The sequence below is a fragment of the Typopeltis vanoorti genome, chromosome 23 (genome assembly GCF_054136105.1).
Source record: "Typopeltis vanoorti isolate ZY-2024b chromosome 23, IOZ_Tvanoo_1.0, whole genome shotgun sequence".
Lineage (NCBI taxonomy): Eukaryota > Metazoa > Arthropoda > Arachnida > Uropygi > Thelyphonidae > Typopeltis > Typopeltis vanoorti.
In genome coordinates this window covers 69,944,865-69,960,772 of record NC_143571.1, presented here as the reverse complement: position 1 = coordinate 69,960,772, position 15,908 = coordinate 69,944,865, and the positions used below count along the sequence as shown (strand labels likewise).

At 35.3% G+C, this 15,908-nt stretch overlaps 1 protein-coding gene across 1 annotated transcript in view; it reads right to left on the bottom strand.

Annotated features, from left to right (window-relative positions):
- Window positions 1-3,970, bottom strand: part of LOC150093940 (cell adhesion molecule Dscam1-like) — a 38,793-nt gene extending 34,823 nt beyond the window's left edge. The window contains exon 1 of the mRNA XM_090413164.1: window positions 3,842-3,970. Coding sequence (XP_090269290.1) covers window positions 3,842-3,911 — 70 coding nt within the window. The 5' untranslated portion in view covers window positions 3,912-3,970. The remainder of the gene's footprint in view (window positions 1-3,841) is intronic.
- Between the last annotated feature and the right edge of the window lie 11,938 nt (window positions 3,971-15,908).

Genomic DNA, 15,908 nt, shown 5'->3' with positions numbered 1-15,908 from the left:
CGGAAACTCGACAGCAGTTTGCCCTGATGTTCTTAGCTCGATTGGAGGTGGATGATGCATGGCTGTGGAATAACTTGTGGAGTGACGAGGCACATTTTTATCTGAACGATAGTGTTAACTCATACAATTGCCGCATTTGGATGCGAATAACCTCATGGGTTCCATCAGATCCTTTTACACACACCGAAAGTAACAGTGTGTGTGTGTGTGTGTGGTTTCACTGCATTGTTTATTATCAGTGTCCGTACTTTTCGAAGAACTTCTCCCGACGGGACCAGTGACTTGTACCGTCTCTGCTGTACAACAAAGATGCTGTGCTCCGCAACTGCAACATCAAATATGTCTTGACTCTACCCTATTCGTGCAGGATGGAGCACCAACTCATTGGATTGCCGGTACAGCGAATGTTACGAAAACACTTCACAGACACAGAATGATTAGTCGTGCATTTCCCACAGTATGGTCACTTCGTTCGCCTGATCTCAACTCCTGTGATTTTTGTTTATGTGGCCATCTGAAACGCATAGTGTATGAAGGACATGTTTCTGATTTAGCAACCTTGAAAGACAGAGTAGCGCAGCATGTGAGGCAAATCATTACAGATCTGTTGTGTTTCGCTGTAGAAAATGTCATTCACGGAATTCAGTTCTTAGAACAACTGAAAAGACATATTAAACCACTTCTGTAAGTTATATGAACACGAAAATTGATTTGTTGTCTCTTCTAGCCATTACTGTTTAATTAATCCCAAACCACTTCCTTATAGTGCCAAGCCCCTGGCGACAGAATTGTGTACTATTTTATCTTCTGTAAATAAAACCCCATGTTCCAGAGAGTGTACTTACACCAAATTTGGTTGAATTTCGTTCAATACATTTTTTGCTAAATGGCTTCGAACACCTCCTCTTTAATTATGCTCACCCTGTATAATTGTTCTTACTTTGTTTATGCTCCTTGAGAATATCAACCCATTTTGACAAAATTTAAGGGGTAGTAAGGTGGGGGGGGGGGGGTCGCGTCCTACTCATGATGCCGCTATAGTTGGAATCCTTCAGTCGATTTCAGCCAAATTTGGAGAATACAGCTGTTTCTTACTTTACTGACTGTCTTCAGGGAATATCGGCACAATTGTAACAAAGCAGAGGACGGAGTAAGGAGGAACAAGAAAGTTAAATGCAGCAAATACTTCTGCTGTTTCATTGATCAATTCTGACAGTTTGTTCTAAAAAAGTAATAACTCATGAAAAACACAGGTGAGAAAAGTGCAGAAATTATCCGATTTGAAAGTGACAATGTGTTATACTGATTGCCCTTCTGAGAGTTAAACATATAGGGAGGCTTAAATACACCACCTCAAAGATGAGAGCAATGTTCTAAGATTAAATGAACTTGGAATTGATATAGTATTAGGAGTTGTATAGACGAGAAGTAATATCTTCAAGGATCTGCATTTGTCAAACACATCCGTAAGGAGGACACATCCATAAGGAGACTATAGATATGATTGTGTCAGTAAAGGTTAGGGGAGGCGGAATAAGTTAGACGAAAATTTCACATTTGTCGTCCATAGACGCCGTATGGTCACTGCCGTACCTCACATGGTTTTGGCAATGATGTCTTCTGCCAGAATAAATGGTAAGGTCGCAGATTCCCTTTCTACACAAAGTTTTTAGGACAATCACAAACATCCATGCCCATGGCGGGATTCGAACCCGCAGCCTCTTGGCTGGAGAGCGGACACGCTAACTACTCGGCCAACAAGGCCGGCTAATTAGTCGAGAAACAGAAATTATGAGAAGAAATAGCATTAAAGTGCATTAAGTTGTTCTCGCCACACTGTAGGATGATACAGAAGATAAAAAAGAAATGATATAGGGCGTGAAGTAATTCAAATAAATAGAGAACAAATTTTGAGCACATTTGGAGGTGCTGGATCATGAGACTTGCTGGTATACGAACTATTAAGAATTATTCTGTTAGTTTTATGGCGAAAGATCAGAGGAGAAATGCCAAGTGATTTTTCCTTGGTCGTCTGTATGAATACCAAGAAGTCAGCCTTCTCTTTAGGTGATGTTACATGGAATGGCAGAAACGCCCAATAGTCTTGAACATTGGGCTAGTAGAATCAATTCGTATTTAGAATAAAGGTAACTTTTCTGCATTTGGCCTTGCAAAGTCGAATTTGGATTTTTTAAAGAAATCTTGTAGGATGCATTCCAGGTTTGCCTTGAGCCGCTTGGGTTACTTGAGCCACTCATTGGAGTGATAAGCACATGGGAATGGCTGTGAATTTGGATGGGGCGAGGGTAGAAGGACCTCATTACAGAAAGTATTATTTTGGCTATTCATTCAGAGAAGATATACGGAATTCGCGAGCGAAATCAGTAAAGTGGAAAGGAGAAATAGAAACCACAGAAGTAGTCGCATTTGGCCATTGCCGTGCTAAATGACACAAGACTAAGAATGGCTGGTGAAAGAAACTTAGAAGTTATGGTCTGAGTTACAAAGAGGACACATGTCTTTGGAAGAGGATTTACTTAAGAAATGATTCAAGTGTTCAGAATGTAATTCCTCGCTGAAAGTCGATATCATAAATTTAACAACAAGAATAAAGTATAGTTGCTTTTAAATTGAAGCCAAGTTCCTCTTTTTTAGTACTTGGTTCACTTTTCTACATTTAAGATTTTTATGAGATATCACCATAGATAAGACATACTATACCATACCTAAAGATGTCCGTTTAACCATAAAACTTGAGCCATAGTATATAAAATAGTAAATTACGATAAATGGTAGTAACAAAAAACGAATATTCATGGCAATCACTCACGAAAACATGTTGGTTTTTCTCTCTCTAACACACACACACACACACACACACACACACACACACACACACACACACACACACACACACACACAATGAATGTCCGGCTTATTCCAGCTATTTTATTTCAACTTGCCTTTGTCGTTGAATGCATTTTATCAAAACATAACTGGTTATTAAATTTAATAACTAGAAATCATATGACAAATTAAAATAACATGGTTCTTCAGTAGAAAATTAATTATTTATAATAGCTACCTAAAAAATAAATATATTTTGAAATGTTTTGAACTTATGGATACTTGGAATAGTATATAGAATTCTCCAAGTATACATAAGTATATAGAATTCTAAGTATATAAGAAATCCATCACTAGTTTGACATTCTCATGTCGAGCTAAAGCAACTGAAGTTTGTTTTATTTTCATGAAATCGTAATTTCTATATTGCGATAGTATTTTAGCAGCTTCATCGCGATGAGCATAAGTTATATTCTTTTGTCAACACTGGAGCTTCTTAGAAGAATCCAAATCGATCCAAAACGGCCATCTGGTTAATGATAACCGCAAAATACATTATAATGAAAGGCAATATACGAATTTCTTCTAAACGTTTGAGATTTTCGGTTCGAGTAGCGTATACTACAAAGTACTATAGGTTTACAAAAACCTATAGTACATTAGCACAGTTTCGTAAAACAACCAATATTTTCTTTATTTAAGTTCGGTAAAAAATACGAACTTGATATTAGATTTGTTCTATGCATTTATCGTCATTAAAAAAAAGAAAATAATTTTCAATTCTAATTTGATCCGGATTTTATATATATATATATGTATTATTAGGATCCAGTTTGTAAGTGAGCATACCATCCCGCAATGGACTGGTATCCAGAACCAGTATCAAATATTATTCAGCATAATTTTTGTAAATATAAAATACAAAAAAAAATATATATATATAAATATACGTAACGTTTTCTTTCTTTTTACTACATTTCTTTCTACTACATACCTTGTACAAAGACGAAAAGAACCACGAAGTAGGGCACAGCCTCAGGAATAGTAAGGGAGATCTGGCTCATGACTCTACACCGCAGAGGACTGTCTCTAGCGATCGTAGTGCCCCCTGTGAGATCGTGGAGTCCTTATTGCTCCAAGTTATGGGCCCAACCCAGATGTCTTTCTGCCATCAATTCGGTTGACAGTTCACTAAAATCTGGATGTGATGTAAACCAGCGTCCCCATTGCAAGCCAGTTGCTTGAAACACCGTTGTAGAGAAAGAAGCCGGGAAATAAGAACTTTGTCACCGTCTCTTTGCTTGTAACCGTAGCGCTCCTCCTACTCATGGTTCCCTGTAAGAAACAATATCCACCTTATTAGAAAATAAGGAAAAATTATAATAAAGATCCTTCGCAAAAAAATCAGAGAATGGGACGTACACAGTCGCCATTTTCTATTTTTGTGCAAGGTCTGTATCAATAAATACACCAAAACATGTTTACAGAAATCTTGAGAGTTTTATTCAAAATATCGTTCAAATGAAAAGAAAATACTTAATAAGTAAATGGCAAAACACTAATCGATGGCAGTTCGTCATGTTTGCTCAGGATACTTGGGTTCTACAGGTGACCTTGGCTGTTACATGAAGGACAGTGGCGGCTCGTGGCTTAAAATCGTGGGGTTCTCCAACTTTCGAAATATACATACACACTGTAAGTACAGTGTATACGTGTTTGGATAAAATATCAAAATGATGGTAAAAATTAAACATGAAAAAATATTGTTTATTATCGATAAAATTATACAGTTTGGTATAATTCAAAATTACTTAAAAATAAAATATATTCTTCTTGTTTTGTTTTTTCATGAAAAAAAGATTGTTTATTATCGATAAAACTATACAGTTTAGTATAATTCAAAATTATTTGAAAATAAAATCCATTCCTTTAATTGTAATTAAAGGAATGGATTTACAATTTTTGGACATTACAATTAAAGGATTTAATTGTAATGTCCAAATATTTAAAGAGACGGAATAAACACGATGAGCACTACAAACACTCTATACTGGCGCAAACTGCATATAAACAACAATGGAACTGCGTGACGGACAGTGCCCATTGCGCTAATAGCTCGCATCTCACTATGACGTGCATATGCTTGCGCGCGCGCAGCAATATGACACCGTGGTAAACACAGCGCTACTAGCGTCCTTCGCCCTCCTAAGTGCTACAAGATGGATTTTTATTAGTTTTTATACAAAATAAGAGAATTGTATAGGATTGTTGATGATAAAATTAAATATTACAAGCAAATATAAATAAATTAATAAATATATTTATAATCGAGAAAAATTGGGGTGCTGCAGTTCGGCCGTGCCTATGCACGAGCCGCCCCTGATGAAGGAGCTTATGAAAATCCATTAAAACTCTCCGCTGATGGTGTCAGTCTAGAAACACAATCGACATCGAATGCTGTTGATCAAAGAAAAATATCATCAGTAAATGTTTCTGCTTTGGATGAAGAGACAAATGATTCTATAGTATACTCATTTGCTTCTTTTCTGAACTGTAAGAGATAACATTTCGATGGGAAATATTATGATTAGTCATCTGCACTAAACATAATTCTTCTCAAACGGCATTCATCCACATTTCCTTCATATACCTCTAAACATCTCTTGGTGATGCTCATTTTGCTGATCACAAGTAAATAACAGTGCTTCTACAAGTAGTCTTACCGAAATATACATGCCATTCTATAAGATTAATACCGACAGTAGAGTTGATATAAAATTAAAGTTAAGGAAGCCAAAAGTCCTAAGGTTTAGTAACTTTAATTTTATAAGGATGAGGTGGTTAGTCATACGTTTATTCAATATATTTTGTCTGTGAACTGTGTGTGTTCTGGTGGTTTGCTTCTTTTGCTGGATAAAGAGCTGTAATAAAGTCCTTTAGATGAGATTCAAATTCAGGATTTTCCTTGTTATCGATTAAAGTATGGAGGCACTTTCAGTGACACAACAGAGGTAGAAATATTCAGCAGGAATGGAATTAGGAGTACACATCCCTATCAAGGAAGGAATGGGCATCAGAATCTGAAATGGAAAGGCAGCTGGAATAGATGATATTTGACCAGAAATATTCAAATATGGAGGCATAAACGTTTTACAGTGGCTAAGCTGCATAACTCAGATTGAATTCTGAATGATGGAGTAGAGCTTTCATATTACCCATTTATAAAATGGGAAATAAATCTGAATATGAGAATTACAGGCGAATTTCCTTACTGAGTATGTTCCAGGTAATATTCATTCAAGCATGCTTGAGAGGCGATGATTGGTTAGTTGGTTGTTTCGAATTTAATGCAGAAGCAGCAAAGCTGGGAAGCCAACGAATTATATCTGTAAGCCGCATGTATTCATCTGGCCGATTTGACTGTTGTGCGGGATAAGAAACCCAAGTTTCAGGGAGGGAGGGAGGGAGGAGGAAAAGCCCTACCAATCCGTATGAAACCAGCTAACTTAAGAAACGAAAAAAAATTATGGAAGAGAAACTTGGGGAAATGTGAATCAGCTGGATTTATGCCAACTAGAGGTTGTCAGAGTCAGACTTTTACTCTAAGACACAGAGTTAAGAAAGCATGGGAATATAACATGGGCATGTATTTAAGTCTTATAGATCCGGAAAGGCATATGACAAGGGGCTAAGAGAAAAGCTGTTCAAAACGCACGCTGCAGTTAGATTGTAAATGTGTTGTTCAGCTCCTTCACTTCCTGAATTGAAGAAGATGGTATAAACAAAGACCGTACACTATCTTTTCCGTTTTTCAAATCTCTATTGATATGGCATCGTGAAGGAAAGTGGCATTAAGCCTGATATCATAATAACGGATATTAACATCCGTTTTTCCTTTCTACATGTAAATGTGTTATAAACTTAAAAATACATCCAGTACAGCACTTCAGGAATCTTCTTTAACTAAACCGAACAAATCCAAATGTTTTCATATTTTTCACCAAAATATGAAAAATGGTAGGAAGATGAAAATCATCAAATGCTTTCTCAAAGGAGAACCTAAATATTTTAGCTATTTAGGAAAACATTTTAGTGAAGATGGAAAATTAAATTTGGGAATAGATAATAGAATATACAAAGCTGGTGCTTACCGAGCCAGATGAATTAGCTTACATGGAACCAGTGAGAGAAATTGTAATTTATGTAATTGTAGCTTTGTAATTTATGAATATTCGGGATCAGAAACAAAACAAAACAGTTTATCAAGTCTAGAGACCATAGCTACGAGAGTTCTGAGAAAAATTAGGGAAGTCACCACATCACATCAATGGAATCACATCAATGGAATTTGGTTGGAAAGATCTGGGTTCGAATCCAAGGATGTGAAGAACCTTTGTCAGAGCCTTTCAACTGAGGGTAAGTTAGCCAGTCTCATGTGGAGGCAACAGGGTTGAAGGTGGATAAAAACTCGGGCTTTTATCCAGCAAACAGGCGCCGTGAACAGACATAAAACACTGAAATTTAAAGGACTGCAGCAGAGGAATAGAAAGTCGGCTGCAGTCCAATTCTCTCGTCTTGGATGAACGAGAGACTTGAACTGGGAACTTGATGTTGTTAGTATTCAAGAATAAGTGAGCACGGATAAGGTAATATGGTCACTTAACATAATAAGAAAGGAAAGTTTAGCGAAATAGGTGTTTGAAAGTCAGGAGGCAGGAAGAAAATACTCACAGGAAGAACACGATCTTAAAGGATTAATGCAGTCAGAAATGCTCTAGAGGACAGAAATGTAAGTTATGACACTAATTTGGAGGAAAATGGTTGATGGAAAGCTAGTAATAATGTAAACGTAATAATTTATTACATCATTCTTTGAGAAACCGGTCTGGTTGGACGAATGGTTAACGTATCCACTCTCCAGCCAAGCGCTGTGGGTTTGAATTCCACCACGAGCATTGATGTGTGTGATTGTCCCATTGTGTGGAAAGGGCATCTACGACCCTACCACTTCTAGTAGAAGGGTTCACTTCCAAACCCACTGAGGTACGGGAATGACCATATGGCGTCCCGTCAAATTTAATTGCTCACTAACTCACTCTCAAAAGAGTGAGAGTGAAGTTAGTGAGTGTGCATATCTGAAATTGGATGATTAAGTTAGTTTGTTTTAGAACTACCACCTCAGCGTCTCTCCCTAAATCTGGTTTTCCCCCTCCCCAACAATATCGGAAATTTTCAGACCCAAATTTTATTCCAAAAACCCTAAAATAAAATCAAAAAGTTTCTGCTTAGATCAGATAATAAAAAATCTTATTAAAGATACTCATATATTTAATTACTTAAGTTGATACGTTTATACTTAACCCTGTAAAACATATAAACGGACAAGATGCATTTATTTATTACATCGGCTTGTGTTTTCATCTGCAACTTGGACTTCATAGTCCTTGCGTGGCTAAATGTGTTGAGTCGCAATAGCGCACTCACTGATGGGGTGCTTGTACGAAAGGATGATGTCATTACCTCTGCTATGAGGGTACTTAGGTCCTCCGCAGAGCAGTCGGTATTTTGGTTAGAATTTCTGTCAAAGAACTCCAGAAACATAAGGAACTTTTCAAATTCTAATAAGGAAGTAGCATGGGTTTTCGTCTTGTCAATAAACAAACCAGCCAGTGAGCACACGCACTGATAAACATAGAATTGTTCTAAACATAAACTAGACTAATATAAAATGGTACTTGGATGCATCATTAAACTTAATGCGTAAAACAAGATTGAATGGGATGAGATGAATAGGAACTTTAGACAACAACAGTACTAATAATAATATTTTATTATTATTATTCTTATTTGAAAAAGTAATGTATTTGCGCCTTATGTTATCTTTAGGTTTTCTACTTTTCACATTAGATCCTATTGAATGGGATTAATTATGTGGTACTGTACGATTTCTTGTTTTATGTCCAAAATAGCAAATAGATTTTGATTTCTTGGTGCCCTTTGATATCTCTGTGCTTGCATACTTCACTGTCATTTAAATTTATCACACTCATTTGTTTTAAACGGCTATAATAGCATTAAATGATAATAAAGAAAAGAACTCGGTATGTCAACAATGGAAGGATACGCCGTATTAAATCAAATGGAAAGCAACCTTCTCTACGGGAAAGAGGAACGGACAACGAAATAAGATTTACAAGAGAATCCACGCTCGGTTGTTTCGGCACAAAATAGCTCTGATATTCCTTCTCGGGGACTTTTCAGTTACGTTAAATTTAATGACGCATTCAATCTGACATTATGCGACATTAGCAGCCTTGTCCTCGCTCATATATAATTCGATAGAAGCAGCACCAGTAATTTATCTACCAAACTATCTTTAAGCATTTTTTTTTGAATCATTCCAATTTAAATCTCCGTATGAGAAGCACATTTATTATATAAATGTCTCGTTGATTGAACTGAATCGCTTATGGAGAATATGCCATTGTTTCTAAAATCCACTATGAAAAAAAAGCAGATCTGCACTTAATAACTATTTAGCTCCGATTATGCAGTGTTCGTCTTTCTTTTCCATACTTCATTTGCACATTCTCCGGGATTTCCTTTTCAGATGTTGTGTGTCTGTTTTTCTTTAATTCCCTTCATGGTGTAATTGCTAAGATGAACTTCTTGTTCGAAAAGATCTGAGTTTTCTGTCAAGGATGAGACTGTTTGAAGCTAGCTGAACGGAAGGAGTTTTGTAGTGCTCATAAAAAGAGCCATTTAATGTTTTTTTTTTATTCATCAATTTTATTCCAAGATTATTTTGGTGTTTTATTTAATTCAGCTTCTAGGCTAAAATTAATTAAGATCTATTAAGCTCTGAAGGGTTTTAGATAACAGCTGTAAATATTTTGAGCTTAAGAAGAATACCACGAGAAAGTTTGCGCTGGAATTCGTCTATAGATGCGAAACTGTAATGGGGACTTGATTAGTTTAGAAATATGACTTACGAAATCTAGATCTTACAAGGTCTGTACAAGACCCTGATGATATTATGTAGACCTAAACTCTCTGTGAGATTGAAACTTTACCGTTCCTAAAGGATAAATTAAAAGATAAAAAGACTAAAGATCTTGACTGGTCAGGTGACAATAGAGCCCTTCAAAAAGATGAACAGAGACGGTAAAAGAACAGCGGATGAAATATACTTGCCGTGCAGAGTGATAAAGAAACATCAACATAATTCAGTGATGAAAACTATCACAATAATAACAACATAAATGAAACAATTGAATGTAAATACAAATTCTTGTTTGTTTTTTCGTCAAAAAAAAGAAACTAGAAACAAAATTGTAAAATGTCTTGGTATTATTTGGCAGTTCACGTGAAAATATATCAGGAAAGGTTCAAAACTTAAATCCCAGGACGGCAAAAATCCTGCCTAACAAGAAGTTTCACAGTGCAGGAATCCTTCGAGTTGAGGTGATGCACCCAGACTCTAAGAGGCCTAAAAATTCTGAAAGCTCGGTAGTCTTCAAAAATCTTGTTTCTGGAAGATGAAAAATCAAATCATAGTTTGGGCACGGGGTATGAAGAATGATTTATAGTCATCATCATCATCATCAGTGATTCTAACAAGCCTTTAAGCGGCGCCCACGACCTTCCGAGTCCTTAGATTTCATAACCATAATTCTACTATAAGGTGTTTAGCTCTGTGCATATAAGTATACATTGTACGTAAATTGCGTGTGTTCTGTTATTGATTGAAAACTATACTTTCGTTAAAAAAAGCCCTAGTTTCCAAAACGAGACCATGGTAACTTACCTTAATTTTAAAATCTCTGATAAAGATCCTAGACTGGATTCTTTCCAGCCAGAGAATCGTCGAAACAGACTGAGCCACGGTGGTGCTTTTACAAAATACATTTAGTGCATCAAATATTTAAGATGTCACTCATTGAACACTAACTAAACAAAACGAAATCAAACTGAAAAAAAGTCCGCATCTTTAGATTACATATTCTTTCTTGCATTATGGTTAGTATGAGAGTAGAAATAAGATCACCAAGACCTTATTTATTAATATGTAGCCGGAAAAAGTTTGCATTTACCGAGGTGTTAAATTTTGAGTCAGTGATATTCTCAGTAAAATAAAATCGCCTTTCACTTATGTGAGGAAAGTAAGAATTAAGTGGGAAGTGAAATTCGTATGCCGGTTGAAAATGAGAATCATATCAAAAGGGAAATAAAAGCATAGCAAGGCCTTTTAAAGCCGAAGAATAGCACAGAATTTAGTAGATGCTAAGTTTTTGCCTCTCTCAAACAGACTAACCAGCCTGAGAACCATGCAAGTAACAGATGCAATATATGAACTCCTCATCACCTAAGTTGCATCCGTTCGATTGTTGCCTGTTCTTATAGTTAATCGAATCAACTACAGCCGCTTCTCTGTCTAAGAATATTTCTCCTAAGCACGTAACATCTTTATGTCCAAAGAAAGATCTGGATGATATGGTATATGATGTGGTATGTTATATTGATCCCAAGGAACTATGAATAGGATTTATCCCTTCCAAACTAGAAAGATCTGGATGTGACTTACATGAAAGATCTCGAGAATCTTTCCTTCTTTCTTTCTCTCGAATGATGTTTTGGAAAGAAACTGAATTAGATGACTCATTTACAGCGATGGAAAGATCTCGAGAATCTTTCCTTATTTTGAAGGTTTGCAGCACAGAATCAAAACAAATAAATCAGGATGATGATACACAACAATTAGTAGATATAGTACGCTGATGTGCTATGGCCCTTGTTGTCTAATGGTAACACGCCCATTCTCAGGACATGCTCTGCTTGTATATTTTGATTCTCTTTCAATGATAAATTTATTCCTATATGTTATCTTATCTCCTCTTTCTCTTGTTTGTTTTTGTTCCATTAGTAGTAATGACCATGTTGTGTACTTTAAAGTTTAATTTTTATAGCGTCTCTGCTTATTGCCCGTTACTTTTTCTTCATCTCTTTCTCTCTAGTTTCTCCATAACAGATTTTAATTTCATTTCCTCCTTATATAAAAGATATATAAAATGTAAAACGTGGTTATACATTTTATATATCTTGTATCTTCTGCTACCAATAATCAGAAAACCATCTTAAAGCGGAAGATATTCTACGTGTTGCAAAGAATCTCGGTTATACCAACGAACACAAATTAACATCATTTCATAAATATAATTAATCCTAACAAATTTGGCATTGATAATAAACAACGAAAAAAGGTAGATTTTTAATTTAAAAAAAAGTCAAAGGTAGATAGACTTCTTTGTTACGACGACAAATAAAACCGCTACAAAAGCGGACACAGTTTTCTATTTCTTTTAGATTCTGCTGTATCTCGTAGTTATGTTAATTTTCAGTTATGCATAAAATTGGCTGTATGGGGTAATGAAGTGCAATTATATCAGTTAATTAACAGTAGTTCTCGACAGCGTTGATAAACGAGGAGATATTTAATAGCTAAAACTTTTAATATTCTAAGGTCAGTTTTCGAAAATATGACTTCAATATCGGAAATAGCATTTACATCAATGGAAATGTACAAAAAATGAAAAAGTTTGGTTTTTCTGGTGATTTATGACACTAATAGATAGTGGAATTTTAATCAAAACTTGGAAATAAAAGAAAAATTCATTTTTTCTCTGTAAAAAATATTAAATATCAACCTTCTTATCACGGCTAAGTTTTGCCGGATGATAAACTGAAATGCGGAAAAGATAAAATAAACTACTGCGATAAATGAATGCAAAAAATACATAAATAAAATAATAATAAAAAAAAATACACTGTCCTCTCTGCTGGCTAGTGGCAGGTTGAAGCATGCTGCAACGCCCTCTCTGACCGTGCTAAAAATAACTGCCTATCGCTAGATTAGAGGATTTCACTATGGTGTATTCACTGCCTCCCGTAGCAAGGTCTGAAGCTCTGTGGGGGCTGTGAGACATTTGAAAATCACTAAACTGGCAACTGCTGTACGTTACAGGACGACTTTCGTTTCCTTGACGACCAGGTTAAGGGCATCGCTAGCTCGGCTATTGGAGAAACATTCCTAGTAGCTGAGGCTTGTTGAGAATGCATGTCTTGGTCATGTCGAACGTGCCATTTACATCGCATCATATCTGGAAAATCACGACCGTCTCTCTTGCGTGTACCCGGCAAGAAAGGAATGCTGTACTCTCGATTGAAGATGAACGACATCTATGCGTTACCGCCAATTATACTGACAACACGCTTCATTTGGAAACTAACTGGGGAACGTCCACAGTCTTCTACATAAGTTGGTTCTTTGTTAGAAATTTATGTAAAAATTTAACATTTTTATTCTTTTTTTTTTTTTAATTTTGGGCAAATCAAAAACTAAATCAATTCTGTCTCTTTTGTGTTTTTATATTTTATAATTTAATATTTTATTATTTAATGACATAAGAAGAACACAAAATATTCACACGAATTATCCTAGCTAATTTCCAATATGCATTAAATCCCAAAGACTGTTATAACTAAGTAAATCCGGCTTTCATAAATTACTGCTATCTCATCTCATTCTCTCAATGTACTAGACCGAATGATTTGTGATTACCAAATACTTTGGCTTCTTCTAAAGTAAATTTATATTACAATAAAGCTGTGTAATCCTATCTATATAACTTGTTTCGTAGATAGTACCACCAACTTTAGCGAATGCGCGCATTATCTGTCTGATTTTTTTTTTCTGAATCAAAAATCAGTTTCCAGCAAGAAAATTCCTGGATAACGAGCTAGGATAATTACTAAATAAATTATTTAAAGTGCAACACTTTAGATGAATAAAAATCCTCTATTTTATTTTTAAATTAAAAACACTTTACAAATAAAAATAACGGCTCTTAATAAGTTTCTTATATTTTTAAAGGTGCAATGCTATCAAATACAATCACAACACACACACACACACATATATATATATATATATATATATATATATATATATATATATATATATATATATATATATATATATATATATATATATATATATATATATATATGTATATATATATATAGGTTTGACAAAGACAAGTGGATTAAAGATTGGGGGAAAGAAGGCATATTTGCACTACACTTGAATATCTGCAGGTACAGGAAATGCATCTATGAAAATAATTTCTAAGTTGTTTTAGAGAATATACTTTGAGAAAACGAATTGCAAACAAGAAACTTCATTTGGCTGTGAAATTGTAGATGCTAATTTATATAAACAATTTCAAGGAAATATTTGTAGCAGAAATAAATATCTGCTACATGCTTTTTGCTGTACATAAATGAAATCCAAAGGAAGAAAGGAATTAGAAGGGCAATAAGCAGTGGGACCATAAATGATTAAGAGCTCTTATTTTAAACAATCGCACATATTTAAAGATACTTTAGAGGAACCGACGCAACAGAAGAAAGTAGGGCTTTTATATTCAATTGTAAATTTAAAAAAAAATCCTAGAACAAGAAAAAAGTCTTAGCGTGTTTTGAATTATGAGGAAGTTTTAAACGTATGACATGTTTGCATTAAACAAAATTGGAGGTCAGCTTTATTCTAAAAGAGGGAATTTCAGTTCGTTAGAACTGAATTATCAGAGACACAAGAGTAATGCAAAAAAATTATTATAATAACTGGACATGATTAAAGTTTTGTGATATTGAAGATAGCTCACTCAAAGTATTGTGAACATTCAATTCTCAAAGTAAGATACAATCATCAACGAAATGCATAAGATCTTTGGCCGATGGAATGAGAATATTTTACAACTTTTTTTCAAATTTTTTTTCTGTTGAGGATTCTTAGTGTGTTAAAGTCAGTTTGGAAATCTGCTAGACTTCCAAATCGATTTTAATACTTAAAGTAGTGATAGGTGTTTAAAATTAGATTTGCATTCTGTACACCTGAAGAGAGTTAAAACATGGTCTGCTGGCAGGAACGTGCAGTGATTAGAACTTTACACAAGACCTATCAGGATTGAAAGCGATAGTTTCGCATCTGCAAAAGTGGCTAAATTAGCTCATGGAATCACTTGGTTACTGAAGAATACTTTGACGAGCAGAAACAAGCAAGTTATTGTTACTCTGTATCGAGCTTTGATAAGTTCACATCTTGACTACTGTGCAAAGATCTGGGCACTAGGATTTCTTCTTGATTGGGAGGAGGCGGAGAGGATCCAGAGGCGAGTGACCAAGATGGAATGAACCTTATGAGAGCAGGTTGAAGATTTGTGGATTGCAGAAATTGGTTGATAGGCGGAAAAGGGGTGATATGAATGAGACATTCAAATTATTGAAGGGTTTCTATAAGATTAATTCAGAGGATTTTTGAGAACAGGACTGGTGGTGGGTGGACTAGAGGCCATCCATGGAAACTTGGAAAGAGTGTGGTTAGCAAGGGTGTTAGAGCTAGGTTTTTTACTTGGAGAGTGGTAAATGAGTGGAATAAGCTGCCAGAGGCTGTTGTGGGTGCCATGACTGTGAATGAGTTCAAAGCAAAATATGATAGACACTGTGTGGATGCTGAATAGTTGTAGACGTGATGTTTTAGGGCCTCCCTCGATGAGTCTAAGGACTCCTTGGAGTTGTAATAATAATAATAATAATAATAATAATAATAACAATAATAATAATAATAATCTTTGCATGAAAAATACATTTTTTACGTTGATGCTTTTTTAAGACTATGAGGCCAGTGTATTATGTCGAAAATGGATTTGTTCTTCTGGCCGGTTTACGTGTTAGAGGGAAGAAACACTTCACTTACCGGGAAGGAAAACCTTCTACTTTCATATAAGACAAGCTAACTCACCTTCATTCTGAAATCCTTTGAAATCTATGATAGTTCGCCTGTTAGTCAGTAGATGGCGCTTGGTTTCATGTAGCATCACTGTATTCGACAGGGAATAGTAAAAAAAGATAAGACACAACTTAAATTTAGTATTTAGCCTAAATTGTGTAAGACCACCGCCCCATTTACTGCAGGCCTCAAGCGGCTTGAAAAAGTTCCATGT